This window comes from Cavenderia fasciculata, assembly GCF_000203815.1.
Source record: "Cavenderia fasciculata unplaced genomic scaffold Scf_EUAJFUG02HR96I-5, whole genome shotgun sequence".
NCBI classification, from domain to species: Eukaryota; Evosea; class Eumycetozoa; order Acytosteliales; family Cavenderiaceae; genus Cavenderia; species Cavenderia fasciculata.
In genome coordinates this window covers 1,692,455-1,711,677 of record NW_004457624.1, presented here as the reverse complement: position 1 = coordinate 1,711,677, position 19,223 = coordinate 1,692,455, and the positions used below count along the sequence as shown (strand labels likewise).

At 33.4% G+C, this 19,223-nt stretch overlaps 8 protein-coding genes across 8 annotated transcripts; 5 read left to right on the top strand and 3 right to left on the bottom strand.

Annotated features, from left to right (window-relative positions):
* Positions 1–955: 955 nt before the first annotated feature.
* Positions 956–1,252, top strand: DFA_11672 (uncharacterized protein; the record flags this gene model as incomplete). Its single annotated transcript, XM_004350568.1, has 1 exon — positions 956–1,252. One exon carries the CDS (start codon positions 956–958, stop codon positions 1,250–1,252), a length of 297 nt encoding a protein of 98 aa, XP_004350619.1.
* An 867-nt stretch (positions 1,253–2,119) lies between these two features.
* DFA_11671 (uncharacterized protein) lies at positions 2,120–2,637 on the top strand (the record flags this gene model as incomplete). The annotated part of the gene is made up of 3 exons (XM_004350567.1): positions 2,120–2,160; positions 2,232–2,463; positions 2,545–2,637. 3 exons carry the CDS (start codon positions 2,120–2,122, stop codon positions 2,635–2,637), a joined length of 366 nt encoding a protein of 121 aa, XP_004350618.1.
* A 260-nt stretch (positions 2,638–2,897) lies between these two features.
* On the top strand, positions 2,898–4,180 carry DFA_11670 (uncharacterized protein; the record flags this gene model as incomplete). The annotated part of the gene is made up of 3 exons (XM_004350566.1): positions 2,898–3,278; positions 3,375–3,516; positions 3,618–4,180. The coding sequence occupies 3 exons, from the start codon at positions 2,898–2,900 to the stop codon at positions 4,178–4,180; spliced, it is 1,086 nt and encodes a 361-aa protein (XP_004350617.1).
* Positions 4,181–5,409: 1,229 nt separating this feature from the next.
* Positions 5,410–11,955, top strand: DFA_11669 (putative transmembrane protein; the record flags this gene model as incomplete). The annotated part of the gene is made up of 6 exons (XM_004350565.1): positions 5,410–5,565; positions 5,645–5,738; positions 5,830–6,384; positions 6,598–7,354; positions 7,422–11,657; positions 11,727–11,955. 6 exons carry the CDS (start codon positions 5,410–5,412, stop codon positions 11,953–11,955), a joined length of 6,027 nt encoding a protein of 2,008 aa, XP_004350616.1.
* A 185-nt stretch (positions 11,956–12,140) lies between these two features.
* Positions 12,141–12,676, bottom strand: DFA_11668 (uncharacterized protein; the record flags this gene model as incomplete). The annotated part of the gene is made up of 3 exons (XM_004350564.1): positions 12,141–12,233; positions 12,311–12,542; positions 12,636–12,676. 3 exons carry the CDS (start codon positions 12,674–12,676, stop codon positions 12,141–12,143), a joined length of 366 nt encoding a protein of 121 aa, XP_004350615.1.
* A 456-nt stretch (positions 12,677–13,132) lies between these two features.
* Positions 13,133–13,568, bottom strand: DFA_11667 (uncharacterized protein; the record flags this gene model as incomplete). Its single annotated transcript, XM_004350563.1, has 2 exons — positions 13,133–13,460; positions 13,528–13,568. The coding sequence occupies 2 exons, from the start codon at positions 13,566–13,568 to the stop codon at positions 13,133–13,135; spliced, it is 369 nt and encodes a 122-aa protein (XP_004350614.1).
* A 127-nt stretch (positions 13,569–13,695) lies between these two features.
* On the top strand, positions 13,696–15,519 carry DFA_11666 (uncharacterized protein; the record flags this gene model as incomplete). The annotated part of the gene is made up of 3 exons (XM_004350562.1): positions 13,696–13,754; positions 14,452–14,941; positions 15,004–15,519. 3 exons carry the CDS (start codon positions 13,696–13,698, stop codon positions 15,517–15,519), a joined length of 1,065 nt encoding a protein of 354 aa, XP_004350613.1.
* Positions 15,520–15,600: 81 nt separating this feature from the next.
* Positions 15,601–19,003, bottom strand: DFA_11665 (uncharacterized protein; the record flags this gene model as incomplete). Its single annotated transcript, XM_004350561.1, has 5 exons — positions 15,601–16,940; positions 17,009–17,398; positions 17,469–18,136; positions 18,501–18,563; positions 18,837–19,003. The coding sequence occupies 5 exons, from the start codon at positions 19,001–19,003 to the stop codon at positions 15,601–15,603; spliced, it is 2,628 nt and encodes an 875-aa protein (XP_004350612.1).
* Positions 19,004–19,223: the final 220 nt, after the last annotated feature.

Here is a 19,223-nt window from a genome sequence, read left to right as displayed (position 1 = left end):
TTTCCAATGTTATTATTTTTCTCGTTTGTTCGAATTCCAATGTCTTGATGATCATGATGATGAGTAGAGATAAATCTCAGTTATCAATTTTGTCCCAAAGATTATAAAGTTTCAAATCAACAAACAGAAATGGAAAGTAAATCAATATATCCAGAATCATGCATGCATGGATCGATAATTCATTCAAGTGAATAATTACACAAGGAGAACAATGGTGTCAGATAAAATGGTGGTTGAGCAAAGAAATTAGACATTGCCCAGTTTGAGTCATCGACTGATTTAAATGCCATAATAATAATAATAATAATAATATCTATTGATGAGATCAAAGATTTCATATCATTATATTTTTAATAATACATACACATAAAGTATTTGCATTGGTTGTTATTGTTGTTGGGTTCCGGTTATAATTTGAATCAATAATCCTTATTGGCGGTAAATGATCAAAAAAACACTTGACTCTTACAGTGGTAGGTTTGAGACCACAAATAGAGTAGATTCTTCCTCTTTTCTTGATCCTCTTTGCAACAAAGATCTCATACTAAAACGAGGATAGACGACAAATGGTCCACCATTATTACGAGATGGCAGACTTTGATGGATGCAATCCTCGGCGATAAACGCTTCATGATACGTTCTACCATCTACACCACCACTACTAGCTTTTGACGACAAGTTGTGACCAACAGATATATTCCTATCCTATCCTATCATTAATGACTGTAAACTATGAATTAATTCAATATTGCCAGTTGTAAGAATGAATATCGATGTTTTGTGTAGATGTTCCTTTTTTTTTTTTTCTCATTTTTTTTTATTTTTTAAAATTTAGACAAACGCCTCTCATTACATGATAGAAGAGTTTGACTATTAAATTAAAAAGACGAGAGTAATAGATTAGATCAAATCATCTTTATAAACCCATAGATATATAGATAGATAGATAGATAGAATGTCGAATAATAGATCAGCACCACAATTTGAATCAGCAGCCAAGCAAGCTGCATCTACACCACGTTTCTCATTGCCAATGGGATTAAAGACAAAGGTTGTAACACTTGCCAATCTATCATTCTTTTCACTTCGTTGGACCTTTAATGCACTATGGGTAGCTGGTACAATGGCCTTCTTATGTTTCACTCCACTCATCAAGACATTGGAATTCGAACGTAACCTCCAACAAGAACAAAAGCAACAAGAGAAAAATGGTTCAAACATTACAAACTCTTTACCAACTTTGAATGAATAAGAAAATATAAGAAATATAAGATTAATAATATAGATAGATAGATAGATAGAAAAGATAATAATAATAATAACAAACAATAACAATAATGAATGTTTAAACAACATACCCAACATACAAAGCGCTGACGATGGACCATAAGCATCAAACACATATACATACCATACACATACACATACACATACACATACACATATATACTTTTCTTTTTTTTTTTTTCCAAGCCCAACTGTCAATCAGCTGAAATAGCTTTGCCTCCTCCTCCTCCTCCTCCTCCTCCTCACTACATATTAATAATAATAATAATAACAAACGACAAATTAAAATGGTAGGAAATAATACTATTTTTAAACATTAACACAAAAAGAAAGAAAAGAAGAATCATTTTTTTCAATAATAATGATAAAATAAACCTTGGTGGATCCATTATTCATCAATTATAGCTATCCAACATTGCGATTCAAAGCGATGAATAATAATATTTATTTTTGGTATCAAATCTTTTGGATTTCAAGAAGATAGCATTGACAAAAATCTAAAATCAAGTTGACATTGACAGTTGTCTGTCTTTAATTCACACAGATAATCTCGATTAATTTTGATATGACCTATTCTGACAGAATGATTGATCAATCCAATAGATAGGATGATTAAAAAGATTGAATCATTAGGATTTGTCATACCTGTTTCGCATTTTCGATTTATAAATTAAAGGTACCGAAACAACTTGGAACATACCTTAACCAACACTTTAAAATAGTCTGCTGGTCCAGTTAGTTAAATCATCCACAACAACAATTCAATCAATTAAATTAAATAATTAACAGTCTTCTTCTTCTTCTCTTTTAAACTATTCAAACTTTCTAAAAAATGGTTACTCAAACTCCAACTGGTTTCATTGTCCTCCCCAAGTATGTAGGATTCTAAAAAAACTATTTTTAATTTATGTATTTAATTCCTTTTCCTTTTCCTCTCTGATTAGCGTTACAGCAGTTGAAGATGTATTATTCAATTCTCCATCAGATCAAACGATTGTATTCTATTTTACTGAACCAATTTGTCCAGGATGTGATACCATTCATAATCGACTCTGTAAATGGACTATTATGTATCCAACTGTCAAATTTTATCAAATCAAGACTGAGATCCCAGGTATTACTACTCACCAATCTACCGATGTTTATTATCCACTTCCGTGTATCAAGACTTTTAAGGTATAATAATTATAGTATTAGTAATGTGATATATAAAATCTTTTTTCTAATCATTATTTTTATATTATTTTTTTTAAATAGGATTATCCAACCTATTATGATTGCATAACCACAAGAAATGGTATTAATACAGGTTTATATGAATCTGATATCAACTATGCCTTATCTTTGTAAAAGAGTGTCAATACCTTTCGAGTCAGACAATTCAAATGTAACATATCATTTATATTTTATGTAAATAAATTGAAATAATAATTATAATTATTTACTTTAATATTTAATTAATATTATTTCCCCAATCAATAATTGATCGACTCGTTTTTTTTTTTTTTAATAAGAACATTTGAAAAAACGAATCTTTCGTTAATTAATTTACATCTTTACTTTATATAAATAAGAATAGATAACTTTACTTTATCTATTCACATATCATCATGAGTAAACAACAACAGAAACAACAAAAACCACCAGTAGAACAACACCAACATAAAAGAAAGAAACCAGTTGTAGAAGAGGAAGAAATATCAGAAGAAGAAGAGATTATAGATGAAGAGGAACTTAGTCTTGATGATTTAAAAGAACAATTTAAGATGATGGTCTCAATGATTAAAGAAAATGAAAGAGATATGATCGAGTTTACAAGTTATGTTTGCAATCAATTGAATGTTAAAATCGATGAACACAAGAACCCTGCAGAAGATGAATCGATGCAAGACAATATCTTGGCTACCATCATTCAAGATTTGAAAGAAGAATTACCATCATTGGATACAAAAGCACCAAATGAAAATATTATTATACCAAAGAATGAAAATGTAAGAGATGAATCAAGTGATAAATGAGATAGGAGAGGAGATAGGATAGGATAGTTAACTATATATTTGTTTGTTCATTTTCTTTTTTTTTTTTAGTTTAAAGATTATACAAAAGAAAATACAGTATCAGTTGATGGATTCTTGTATAGTGAATCTGATGTTGATGAATTAATAGAACGTGGTAAACTTGCAAATAATTATTGTTTGGATTGTAATTCTCATAATACTTCTCCTCTAAGTATGAAACTAAGAAATAATTATAGAAACTATAAAAACTTGGATAATAATAATAATAATTAACTCTATATTTCTATTTTTCTATTTTCTATTATTTTGAAGATTTCATATCACATTCAACATCACCAATACAATTAAAATATATATTTGGTAAACAGGTATTGGGTAATTTGAAAAACAAGACTGTATTGGATATTGGTTCAAGATTGGGAGCAGTATTGTATAGTGGATATTTGTTTAGCGATGCCAAACAGTTGATTGGTCTCGAGATCGACCCATTCTTTTGCAAGTTGCAAGAAAAGATGGTTGCAAAGTATCAAATGGAGGACCGTGTAACCTTGGTCCAAGGCGACGTGTTCAAGGTGGGCGATAAACACATAGAGGCTGCCAATGTCATCTTTATGAACAATGTATTAGAGTTTTTTGAAGCCGACCGAGCCAAACACATTGCCTTTTGGAACAACCTAAAGAAACTAACAGCCGCCAAAAAGGGAATGCAGATTGTCACCATCCCCGCCATCGAAGATACTTTTAAATCCAACAAACTAGGATTATCAATCAAAGGTTGGTTAAAACGTGAACAAATTGTACCTCCCGATCATATCCATCCAGATGATCAAGAGTTTGATGATTATAAAGAAATCTGTCTCTATCGTGTTATTTAAAAAACAAACTTTTACTAAACTTTAACAAACTATAAATATCCCAACACTTTGCAAAGTAATAATAATATTGACCAATAAACAATTGAACATTCAATCATTTGATTTTTTTTTTGTTTAAAAGCATCAAACAAGGTTACAAATAATCTTGTGCACTCTTTACAGAGATTATGATAATCGGCAAGAGGATCACCCATTTTTTGTGTCGATCATGTTCTACTGTCTCTTTGTCTTTTGCCAGACCAACCGCCTTCTTCTCAATCTTGTCTTTTGACACTTAATCAGGATGCGGATGTCGATCCTTCACAAAATAGGATTGATCGATCTAAAGTTTTTCCCACAAACCCAATGAATGAACGACGATATTTTTGGTCGAGCTGGCTCTGTCTAAACAAAAGGACCAAATATAGATCACGACGTTTCTGTAGGTTCTACACATTGCTTTTTATTTTTGTTGTTTTGGTTGTGGTGGTTGGATTCGTCCGTCGTCGTTGGTATTGAGAATAATTAATTAATTAAATAAAATCAAATGTGATCTCTCTCAACGATTATTATAAAATCAATCTTTCGTACCATCTAGAATGAAGAGAGTGGAGGAGAGAGAATGAGACATTGAAACTAAACTAAAGAAGAAAGATACTCCTGAGAATATTTGCACAAGATATGACATGACTTGCAAACATTATAGAACTATTTCTCATTCCTCCCGGAAATTATATATAATCATTTATCTTTTTATTCATATTCATTCTTCTTTTAGTGTTTAATTCTTTCTTTCTTTCTGGGGGGTTTCAAAGAGATAGATCGAAATTGTTTTATATCATTTTGTAAAAGAGACAAGTAAAAGAAGAAGAAGAAGAAGAAGAGTGTAGTATTAAATAGATAATGTAAATAAAGATAGCATAGCATAAGATTTAATTTAAGAAATATATTTAATATTAATATTTATCTCTCTTTTAATATTTTATATCTGTCTATCTATCAATATATATATCTATCAATATATGTATATATATATATCTCTTTTTATTATTTTCAGACAAGTTATAAAACAACTACAACTCTTTTCTTTTACAAGTACTACCTGCGATCATCGTCACCATCATCGTCATCAACATTCTGCAAAAAACGATCAATAATTTTAAAAAGTCTTTGCATCCATTCATTTTATTTACTTTAAAATACATATTCCTTTTATGACAACAAGAACAGTATCTAAAGTGGTCAAGGGAATGGCCACATCAGATGGAGGTGGAGTTAAGTTGAATAGAATTATTGGTGGCACCATACCACATTTAGATCCATTCCTTTTGTTGGATGAATTTAAATCTGATAATATAGATGAATATGGTGCTGGATTTCCAGATCATCCACATCGTGGATTTGAGGTATGTAAAGGATATAAAAAAGAGAAAGAAAGAGATAGAATGAATGAATTAAATGAATTTTAATTAATTAATTTTTTAGACTATAACTTATATGTTGGCAGGAACAATGGAACATAAAGATCATAAGGGAAATCAAGGAATGATAGGTCCTGGTTCAATTCAATGGATGACTGGTAAATATATATAAATTTAAATTATTTATTTAAATATTTAAATTAATCCTTTTTTTTTTCTATTTTCTATTTTCTATTTTTCTCATCCCAGCTGGAAAAGGAATAATTCATAGTGAAATGATGAAACAAACAGATGGATTATTATGGGGATTTCAATTATGGATTAATTTACCTTCGACACATAAAATGATGGATCAACGGTATCAACGTATTCCATCTGAAAGCGTTCCAGAAGTATTTGAATCCAATGGAGACAAGGTTAAAGTGATTGCAGGAAAGTTTCGTGAAAAGGTTGGACCTGTGGATGGTGTCATTACCAATCCACTCTATCTCGACGTCATTCTCCAACCGGGATCTAACTTTAAGATCGAGGAGATTCCATCACATCATACAACATTTATTTACATGTACAGTGGTTCAGCCGATTTTGGACCAATCGACAATACAACATTGATACCAGAATCTCACATCTCTGTGTTGGATGGTAGTCTTGGTCAAAGTCTTGTACAAGGTGTAGCAGGTACAAATGGTGCCAGATTTATTTTAATTGCAGCTGCACCCATTGGAGAAAGAATAGCTAGACAAGGTCCATTTGTAATGACTACTCCTCAAGAATTACAACAAGCTTTTTCAGATTATCAACAAGGTAAATTTTAACACAAATCGACAGAACTGGTCACCAGTTTTTCAATTCATACAAGTACTATACTTGTATATATAATATAACAAATAGGCATTTTACGATCATATATATAAATTGTATCTTACACAAATAAACAAACACAAATGAATGAATAAATATATAAGTATAGAAGTATTTTTTTTTTAATTTTCTTTTTTTTTTTTTTTTGGTTTTTAGTAGATTTGACAGGTCGATTTAAGAATACTCTAAAAGATACTCGCAGTCTAGTCTATTTTTATCTTCTTCTTCTTCATCATCACCTATCTCATGTAATACAAATAATGTCAGATATCAATAATAATAGTGATGGTGAGATGGCAGGTGTTGTAGTCGTAAATGAAGGTGAAGAAGGTGCAGATCTATCAAAACAAGAAACAAGTAATAATAATAATAATAATAATGATACACCAAATAACAACGACAATACTACTATAGTTAAATTACAAAAAGTTATTATAGTTGATAATCATCATAATGATGATAAACATACTACTTCTACTACTACTTCAGCTGCATCTATTTCATTGTCACCAAATATTAAACCAAATAGTAGTCATCCTAATCTAACAACATTGGGAGGTAAACAATCATCACCTCATTCAACATTGAAACCAAATGGCATCACTACTAGCGCTGGTGGTAGTGGAGGTGTTGGAGGGGGTGGACATACGACACTTACAGAGATGCCTCGAAGTCAAAGTCATCATAATATGACAACTATGCATCATCCTACACATCCAACTCATCATCCTCATCATCATCATCATCATCATCAACATTCACATATACTCTATCAACCACAACACAGTCACAAGAATTCACTATCCTATAACCTTCGAGATGATATCAGTGTATCATTCCATGACACTTACAATGACAATCAAAGAATTCATCAACATCCAAATGCTGGTCTAACTTCACAACAAGCTTCAGAGTATGAACAACAATGAATGAGATATAAATATGCTTTACTTTTTATCTTACTTTTCTATTTAATTTAGGAATCTTGTAAATTTAATAGAGAATTTATTAAATGAAAAGGAAATGTTATCACAATTTAGTGTAAAAAAGGTATTATTAAAAGAGATGGTTAGAGTGACACCAATGTTGTATATGGTTGGTATTGTACTATTGGTGGTGGCATTTGCATTGGAAGTTGAAAAGTTTCAAGCTATTCATTTGATTGTAGAGGCTGGACTGATGCTACTGTTTGTAATGTTACATATATTCTTTCATGTTCGCGAGGAACGATTGGAACACAATGAAACGATTGCCAAGGCACGTGGTCACATTAAACGATATATGGAGTGTGGTGACGTGCTCGAGAATGGAGTGACAACCAATTCAGAATCAATCTCTGTGGTCAGCTGCTGCAGAGACGATCGTTGGCGAAAGGTGCCACTCAATCTATTGGTAGAGGGGGATCACGTGAGTATGCGTGAAGGTGAAAAGGTGCAGGTGATGATACAGTGCATAGAACCAAACTTTGAAACCGTCATTTTAAGGGCTGGTGATTTGTACACGAGCGATTTCCTCGAACAGGCATTGTACACGATCAATCCCGATATGACTGATCGCGACGAGCACGTACGATTGACAAAGGCAAAATTATTCACATCGGGGAGATGTTGTTTCAGAGTACATGAAACACCTTGCTTCTCGCAACTCAACACTGCCTTGTCACACTCTTGCGAACGTCCAACCAACCCAGTCATCAATGCAATCAACTATATCAAGATTGCAATTGAGCGTTTCCTCTGGATTGTGATTGGTGTGTCGCTCGTTGCCAACATTATCCGTTCCATCTTGCAAGACCAGCGGTCTTTGGTCGACTTGTTGATTGTGCGACAGGTCGACCTGCTCATGGCATTTAGTTTTGTCATGTTGCCGTGCATCATGCTGCTCATTGCCTACTCGATCGGACATGCCAAGCTACTGGCCATGTTTGACGTGTTGCAAGAGCAGAGTCTCAAAGGTGAGATTTCAGACGACCATCCAGCTCTGAATTTCGACACCGAGTACACTAGTCCGAGCATGATACCCAAGGTGCCATTCAAGTTGATGAAAAACTACTGGGAGGCGATTCTGTCGAGCAAGCATGTTGCCTTTTCACATTCCTCCAATTTGTTGCATCGTATTGCGTCGACGACAGTGCTGTGCTGCTTGGACAAGGAGGGTATCGTGTCGGAACCTGTCAGCACGGTCGGAGAGATTTGTGTGCTGGACGATGGCGAGCCACTGCGACTCGAACTCTCATCAGAGTACTCACACACCCAATACTCGATCACATTCAACGACAGCGAGTGGCGCGACCACATCAATGCACTCAAACCACTCGGACTCGACTGTCTACTCAACAAGACGTGTCGGCTCTACTCGGCCAGCCAAAACTCGACACCCCGTGCCAGCACTAGTCTCACCCACTCGCAGAGCATCTACTCGGACCAGGCATCCAAGCTGCAGCTCATCCGTGACCGCGAGGACACGTCGGGTGACTCGACCAACGAGCAGTGTCTCTGTCTTTTGGCCAAGGAGATTGGGTTTTCAGACGACGTTGCCAACCAGTTTGTTCGTCTCAAAGAGATCCACACACTCACGCAACGCAGTACCGTCAAGCCTGACCAAACCACCGACAGTATTAGCAGTATCATCGATGCCATCGATCACTCACCATCAATGATTTCACTGGTTGCCAAAGATGCCGGTAGCGAAACACTCCAGCTCCTCTCCAAAGGCAGTACCGATCTCATCTTGGATCACTGTAACCACTATTGGGACGGTGAATCAATCGTCACACTCACCGAACAAGACAAGGAAAAGTTACGACAAGTCTATCACAAGTGGGTGATCAATGAAGGTATGCGATGTATCTCTTTTGCCTACAAACCAATCGAATCCAAGTTCAAAAAGATGTTTATATCTGGTAGTGTCAATAGTCCACTAGTTGATGTTAGATTCTCAAATAGTGTAGTTGGAAAACGTCATGCCTCTGGAAACGAGGAAAAGGAAAAAGAAAAGGAAAACCTAAGAATTCAACTTTCTAAAAAGGATGATTATAAACCTTCCATTGTTGTATTATCTCCACTTCCAGGTAGTAACGCAAAGGAAATTGATCACAATGGTCCAATATCATTACATCAACAACAACATCAAAATGTTGCCAATCCTGAAATCATCATTGTTGTTGATTCTCCAATTCCAAGTGGTAAACAATCTCCTGTTTTACCAAATAATAATAATATTAATAATAATATTATAAATAATAATATTGAAAGATTATTGGTAAAACCACAACAACAACAAAGAAATAATAATAATAATAATAATAATAGTCTTAATAATAATAATAATAATTTATCAATATCAACAATAACAAAACATTTAAAATTACCACCAGTTACATTAGAGTATGAAAGTGGAGATGATTCATCAAGTATGAAAAATAAGAATGCAACAACAGATGATAACCATTCATATGATGATGCAGATTTGGAAGATGAAGGAGATGACATTTTTGAATACAATAGTGAAGAAGATGACGAAGATTCATCGTCCTCTTCATCCTCTTCGTCATCTTCTTCCAACAACCAACCAAAAAAGAAAAAAAAGTATAGAGGTAGAAATATTATTATTGATGATACTTCAATGACTGAAACTTCAGAATCTGATTCAAGAATCATTAGAAAGAGAAGACCATTTTCTAAAAATACAAACAATAAGAACAACAACAAGTCAAAAGGGAAACCAACTACTGCTGCAACAATAGCCTCACCACCAAAAATCATTATTCAACCATCGGAAGAGGAAAAGAGTGAACAAGATTCTTTGGATCAAATATTGGCAACATCACCATCTAAAAAGATTACAGTAGAAGATGATGGTGTTGTGGTGTGGCCAGAAACAAGTACCATTGCAGAGAATGATACTTTGGAACAACTTCAAAATGATCAAATTTTCATTGGTATGGCAGGAATGAAAGTATTGCCAAAATCACACGCCAATCATTTTGTAGAGGTTCTTCGTGCAGCTGGTATTCGATTTGTTTACTTTACCAACGAAGATAGACGTATCAGTAATAGTTTTGTCAACAAATTGGGGCTAGAGACAGATTGGAATTGTTGCATCTCTTTACGCGATCCAGAACCAAATGAACCCGATCATTGCGACGGTCCATCACGTTTACCAAAGGGTATTTCGGCCATTCGTAGTCATTTGGAAGAGATTGATAATGTTCCTCTTTTGGTACCAATGTTTAGTAATAGTACACCAGAGACCAAATTGGAAATGATTAAAATTCTTCAAGAAAATGGTGAAGTCGTCTGTTGCCTTGGTAGTGCTCTGAAATACGAAAATACACCCATCTTTGCACAAAGTGATTTGGCATTTGGATTGGAACCAGCCGTTTCACGTTGTCTAAACATGCCTCTCAACAAGGGTGACCCTCGTCCACTGTTGACCAGTCGTAATTTCTTTGACACTGAATCCATCACTCATCTTGCTTCGCTGCCAATCAAAACAACCGACACTAAAAGAGTGCCGACCGCCAACCCATCGACACAATCTCTCTGCTGCGACATTACCTCGTTGCCATGTTCACTCGTATTCCATCGTCGTACAGATTTCAATGAAATTGTAGAATTGTTCCACGTCGGCCGTCAACAACTAACCAACACACGTCAGTGTCTACAGTTTATTCTTTCGGCAAGCATGTCATTGGTATTGATGTGTTTGGTTGCCGGTATTCTCATTGTCAGTATGCCACGTGACGGTGTTGTAGGTGGTGTCCCTCTAACGGGCTTACAACTGCTTTGGCTAGAGATTATCATCATTCCAATGATTGGATACTCCTTGTTGGCTACGAGCGGAGACAAGGATGTCATGATGATGCTTTCACCCAAAAACAATAGCTCCTTTAAACATATCCCAACCTTTGCGAGATATCTTGCCATTCGTCTTGTTCCATCGCTCATTCTTACGGTGCTCTATTTCGTTTGGGCATTGCACGATCTATCTGGTGCCAGTCTATCAAATGTTTTTGGTGGTAACCTCTCTGATTGGCCTACCGACACACCCACCTCTTTTTCAAATGCCCTCCTCGTCTCTCAAAATATTATGATGTTTGCCTTTGTCTATTATCTCGCCGTCTCTAGTATGAGCTTTATTCATCATACTCAAAGTATTTTTAAAAATAATCCTCTACGTAGAAATAATATTTGGATTATTTTGGTTTTCCTAAGGTAAGAAAAAGAAATCGAAAAAGAAAAAAGAATAATGTATTAATTTAAATTTAAATTTTAATTTCTTAGTGTATCATTCCAAATTGCATTTTCATTTATATCATTAAAGGCAATTGATGGAATTCATTTATTGAAATTAATTTCATGGGAACTATACGCAGTTCTATTTTGTTGGGCGATTGGTGTCATTGTAATCGACGAGTTTGCAAAGAAATTATACAAGAAATGGTTCGATGATTTACAATTAGAATTAAGATTGGAATTTGATACTAGACTTGGAATGTACAGTCCAGTTTAAATAAATCAAATCACACTACCACCATTCTTTTTATTTATTCTAAAACATAAAAATCACAAAAAAAATAAGGACAAAATCGTTATTAATGATTAGTTGTTTATTTAATAATATTTTAAACTATTATTCAATTAATTTTTAACAGTTTTGAAGTATAGGTTGGATGGAATCCAATTTTATAAACTCTTTTACAAAGATAAGGCATAGTTGATATCAGATTCATATAAACCTGTATTAACACCATTTCTTTTGGTAATGCGATTATAAAAGCTTGGATAATCCTATTTAAAAAAAAAAAAAAAAAAGGATTAGAAAAAGATTTTAAGATAACCCATTTCTAATACTATAATTATTATACCTTAAAAGTCTTGATACAAGGAAGTGGATAATAAATATCGGTAGATTGGTGAGTAGTAATACCTGGGATCTCAGTCTTGATTTGATAAAACTTGACAGTTGGAAACAAAGTAGTCCATTGGCAGAGTCGATTATGAATGGTATCACATCCTGGACAAATTGGTTCAGTAAAATAGAATACAATCGTTTGATCTGATGGAGAATTGAATAATACATCTTCAACTGCTGCAACACTAATCAGAGAGGAAATTGTATTTGAGAAATAATGAACTTGGAATTAAATCTAGATAAAATAAAAATGTATATTTTTTATAATGGCTACATACTTGGGGAGGACAATGAAACCAGTTGGAGTTTGAGTAACCATTTTTTAGAAAGTTTGAATAGTTTTAAAAGAGAAGAAGAAGACGACTGTTAATTATTTAATTTAATTGATTGAATTGTTGTTGTTGATGATGATTTAACTAACTGGACCAGCAGACTATTTTAAAGGGTTGGTTAAGGTATGTTCCAAGTTGTTTCGGTACCTTTAATTTATAAATGGTTAATTCGAAGCAGGAATGACAAATCCTAATGATTCAATCCTATCTAGATAAATCACGACAGCACAAATATATGTCATGTCAATTTTTGAGTGTGTCAAATTTTTTAAATAGACATTAAAATTGACAAAGGGGCTCAAAAATTGATATCTCCTGATTTGGACAAGCCAACTTTGGTTTCTATAGATCAATCAAAAAGATATTTTTCACACAATTTAATAAAAGACCAGATAAATTTGGGAATATAATTGACATAAATTTATTTAAATAATTTTTTCGGGTCAAACTCTTTCTTCCAATAATAGATTGAAATCATATTCATAATCATTTGGATTGCTACTAGTTCTCATTGAAATAAATGTATTAATGTCAATATAATCTTGGAATACTTGGATAGTTGGACAAGAACTAATGAATGATGCAGCAATGTGGGACTTTGTATTTTGATCCAAATTGATATGATAGAAGTTAATGGTTGGAAATAGTGTAGTCCATTGAGAGAGTCGACTCAAAATAGAATTACATGGAGAACAATATGGATATGTAAAATAGAATACAACCAATTGATTTGATGGACAGTTGAGCAAAACATAATCCATTTGGGATTTACTTTGGAAAAAAAAAATTAATTAATAAATCGGTATTTCTCTTTATTTATTTTTTTAAATTATCATACTGTGTAAGAGGAATGAAACCATTTGGAGTTTGAGTAGTCATATTTTAAAAGATGGAAATGTTAGAGTAAATAATTTTTTTTTTTGATTAAAGATTTCAAGTCCATTTTATATATAACCCTAAACTTTTTCATGTCTTTTACATTTTTAAATCGATATAACGAATAGGAATGACAAATCCTATTGATTCAAATCTTTGTCTTGATCCATCAATCACTTTTAATCGAATGTAAAAAACAATTCGAAAATATCAAAATTGAAATCTGCACTTTTCCAAGTCAATGTTTCTTGAACCACTTAGAGCCCCCAGTACTTATATAGTAAAGGACCAAGGTCCCTTCCCTTTCAAATTTTTCTAAATTCAAATAGAAACATGAACCATAAAGAGGTATAACAATGCATGGTTCATCTGGTGGACAAGCAATCTCATAGATGACATATTTAAATATTTATTGAGCCAACATTAATTGAAAAGATAAAATCTAATAGAGTCATTCCTTAATTTATCTAAATTTAAATTATCTATTTAAATTATTTTCATTACAAAAACTTGGAGGGGAATATCAGATTTTAAAATATGTATACATATGAACGTTTGAATAGACAATATAGGCAATAGAAGATAGATATTAATTGCAAAGGTTAAATTTTCTAATTTAAACACATTAAAATGAATGTATCCATGATGAATCTATTTCAAATAATAAATTACAATGGTGTGGGTGTCGTTTCATTCTCCCGATGGTATCAAAAATCGTTCAATAATAGCGATTTCATTTTTATCACACACTCGCTTGTTTACCACCATTAACGACATGGTAGTTTTAAACAACAAGGGTTACAACAGACAATTATAAATAATCTTTTTATTATTTAATTTGATTATACTCTCTCTCTCTCTCTATCAATTAAATTAAATAATAAAGGTTTGTCATTCATATGTATTCACTTAAAAAAGATTTAACATTTCCAGAGAATTGGTTTTATCCTACTCTTCCTCAAACAGAATATAAATCATGGGGCTACCAAAAGTATCTTGACTTTGGAGTGTTTGAAAAGAATGATAAGTCGTTAAAGATGTATATGAACACTAGTGGTGCTCCTCAATATGCATTTCCAAATGGCAACCAAGATCAATTGTTCCAATTCCTATTAATGACCGATTGGACTCTACTCTATGATGAAATGCATGATTATGGTGACATTTCAAGAGAAGATTCAATCAAAGTCTATAAAAGAACAAAAAGAATCATAATGACAAATGAATTACCATTAGATCCAACACCTTTGGATAAATGTACTCATTTCATTGTCAACAAAATCAAAGAGAAATCTCCATCCGCGTATATGGAAAATTTGGTTTTAAATCTAATGATTGGTTGGATTGATGTTGGTACTGCTCATTTAGATTTAAGTGTATGTACAAAAAAAATAATAATCATAATAACTTTATTGAATTCTTTTTTATTTTTTTTTAGAGAATGAAAGAGGTCCCATCTTTATCGGTTGTTGATTATTTAAGAACTACAAATATTGCGATTGAACTATGTATAATGACAATTATCCATTCTCAAGGATACAATGAATCACTATTATTTTCAGACCCTTCATGGAAAGAATTAACAAAATCAATAGCCCAGATTGTTTATCATTTGAATGATATTGTATCTTGGGAGGTCGAGAAAATGCAAAGTGGAACTTGTAATGCAATGTCGATAAAAATTCACAATGGAATGACACCTCAACAAGCATATCTCTCAATCATTCAAGATATTGACAATTTAGTAAAATACTGTCTGGAGCTGGAAGGTGAACTTGGTATTCGATTTCCAAATTTAAATTGTTTGGAAAAATGTATTAAATCTGCCTATTATTGTGCAACAGGAATATTTTGTTGGTCATTGACATCAGAGAGATACAAAACAAAAGATTCTATATTTAAAGAATTGGTATCAACCAATGAACAAGTTGCTAGAAGTTTTGGAGATTTATAAATACACAAATAAAATAAATTCAAATACTGTAGTAGGAGTACAAGTACGATATTTATCTATTATTATTAAATTTTAATTTTATTATTTCCGAAATTTCATCTCTATCTTTTTGTTATATTTCTTTGTGGTCAGAGTCTTTTTAATGTAAATGGTAGTTGCAATGGCGATGGCAAGAAAACCGATACCACCAACAACGCATCCAACGATAACCTTCCACTTTTTGTCATCATCTTTTGATGAACAACTACCATCTTTATCATTGACAACTAGCAATGGTGTGAAATCGGGATCGAGTACACATGATTGACATTGAGGTAGTGTGATACCAATCATCGCTGATGTTTGATTGGAACTGATTGATGTTTGATTGATGAGTAGTGTTTGTGAATATGTTGGTCGACCATCTGCTACTGCAAAGTCAATGAATCTACCGTTGAATTGAACATTGTCTTTGAGTACTCTGAAATATTGAAGCGTACCATAATCATCATATGAGAATGATGGGATGTCTGTCTCTTGGCAATTGTATTCGATTGATTGTTGATTGTTGGTTGTTGTCTTTAATACTACTCTGAGTGTTGCTACATTTGAAGAGTATTCCCAATCAACAATAGATACTGCCAATTTAATTGAGTTGGGATTGATCAGCAGTTGTTGGTTGCCAAATGTGACGGTTCTCGATTGTGAAGAGAATGATATGTTTACTGTCACTTGAGTATCTGCGAGTATACTTGTGTTGGAGATTACTAGTTGATAGACTGCATTGGTCAGTGAACTGCTGTTGGTGATGTTTGACAACCAACTATTGGTCAATAGTTCTTTGACAATTTCATTGTCCAATCCTATTTCTTGAATGGCAACAATATCAAATCCAAATTCAACTCCATCTACTGTGATGGTTGTTGATGGTGATTCTGGATCGGGAATATAGGTTGTATTGTCTGCATATTTAGTCATACAATTATCAACTGGATTAAAACCATTTTGACATTGACATATTCCATTGTCATCACATGTTCCATGACCAAAACAATATTGTGTCGTCTCTTGGCATATTTCTTGAGGTGTTTTAGGTGTATTACCTCCTGTTGTGGTGGCGGTTGTTGTCGTTGAAGTAGTTGTAGTTGATCCACCGGGTGATGATGGTTTAATGAATTTAATAAGATATGTTTTACTATCAAACAACAATCCATCGACATTTAGTTGAACAGAAGCAGGTCCATATGTGGTTGGTGATGATTCAAGTTGACAATGAATGGTGGATTGAGATGATTGTGCTTGATCGATGATACAATTCATTGTGTTGTTGATTCTGACAGATGAGTTGGTCAGTGGGTTGGGTCCAAAATCACCAAATAAACTAATCGATCGTTGTGTTGTATTTTGATCATTCACTTGTCCACTCGTTGCAAATGGATATGCTATAGGAAGAATAAAAATATTAATATTAATTATTTTTAATTATTTATTATTATTGTATATAACATACGTTTTGAACAATTATTATAATAAGCACCTTGATTAATATTGCAAATACAATTACCATCTGGAGTACAAACACCATTACCAGCACAATGATTAGTGATACTCTCACATTGTTGTTGAGCAGATTGAATAGAGTATTGGTTGAGAATAGAGTATCCATCGACAGTGATATTAAAAGTAGCAAGACCACTTGAAATTGGTGACACTACACGACACGATATTCTAGTTGTTGTAAACTCGGTGATTAAACAAACAGAGTAGTTGTATTGACTGTTGCTATTTTGAATGGTGGCCGATGAACTGACGAGAAATGTTCCAAAATTACCCTCCAATTGAATCGTTGATCCAGATACAATAATTGGATCTGATACAAAATTATTGACAATTGGGTATGCTAAATAGTAGAAATTAAAGTGTTGGTCCAACTATTATATAATTTTAAATTATCTAATATATTAACATACATTGTGCATATTGAACTGGAACAATGATTGAATAATAGTCATTGGCAATTTTAACATTATTTGTTCCAAATGCAAGACCAAAGAATATAAATTGATAGGTATTGGCAACGTTTGATGATGTTGTTGGCACTACACCATTAATCGACGCAGAATGATTAAAGTAAGTATTCATAGTCGAGAATGTAACAGCGACGGTGGTTTTAAAGTTTGGTTGTTGATTGGTAGTAGGTGTTGATACATTGAATCCAGCCTCTGTCACATTGAATGGGAATGTGTATTGAGGATAGTTTTCACCAAACTGAATATTGAATAATTGTGGTGGTCCGGTGGCTGCAACTCCACTGACGGTAACCTCTAACTGTTCATTTGGAACGATTGGAACAAGAAGATTACTTCCGATAGTTACACCCCACCCTATATTTTTACCCTTGATGACACCCCGTTTGAATACTGTTATTATATTTGTACTGTCAAAAGTGATTGTACATTTAAATCCAACTGGTATCTTAACATTGGAGCCAACTACAAATCTACCATATGGTTCGTTAATATAACACCAGAAACAATCTGGAACTGATGTTACACCAGTATCCGTCAATACGACACCGCCTAACTTGCATAATGCAGTTTCTTGATTGAGGGGTCCAACGATTCCAACATTGCCAGTCCTCCACCAGGGTTTTGCAATATTGTATTAAAATCAATTGGCGTGCTAATTTGGCACCCTACTAGATCTCTTGAGAGAAAGAGAGAGAGAGGGTTAACCCTCGAATAAGGTTAATAAATAGAGTCGATTATATTTTTTTGACAAGACTACATACAAAAACGTGGCAGATGAAGGAATGGGAATCGGAGGGAAATTATTGATAGGTGATAATCTGAAAGTCATATAGTCAATATTGGGAGGGTACCCTTGCGAGAATGGATATTGAGTGGAACTATATTCAGTTGAGGTACTATACGTATATATATAAAAGAGAAATGAATTAATAAATCATGTAAACTATTTTATATATCTTCTTCCCTACATACATTGATTTTAGATTTGTAAGTTTTTCAAAGCTTGGATCAAATGTTACAGTTCCAAAATAATACCTATATTTTACAAATGTTTGTCTTTTGTTAGTCATTCAGTGGTTATATAAATTTATAGTTGACTTACAATTCGGTGGGTGATTGAGCATTGATAAAGTGAACAAATGCGTTTGCCTTTTGTTTAAATGAAGAACTCGGAGAGTCGGAAGGTCGAAATTGAAATGTATTGGTAGAGTCGAATGAACAAGGTTTAAAATTCTATTTTGGATGAGAGAAAAAAAATGAATATTCAACAAGTTATCCTGTCCTGCTGATAGTAGTAGAGATACATACACTTGATCGATAACCGGGAATGACTTTGCAGTAAGGTTTCCCATCGATCGTAGATTATTTTGATTGGGTATATCAAGGGTAAGAGCTGTTAGATTGGGTAGTAAAACAGTGTCAGGGATATCAAATTCCAGAACGGCTTCGTCTCCATGCAGCGCAACTGTAGTCATGTTGGGGTGACTTGGGACTTTTATCGTTTGTCGGCCTAGAAACTCTGCCGAAAAAGAGTATAACGAGCTAGCAATAGATCCAAAATTATTTGGGAAATTGGCTAAAGTTGCAGTCGTGTTTCCAATAATACTAATCGATCAAAACAAGTAAACAAACAAAAAGGGTGGTTGTTTGTCAAGTTAGTGAAATGATCGCGATCAACATTCAACTCGTCTGCTC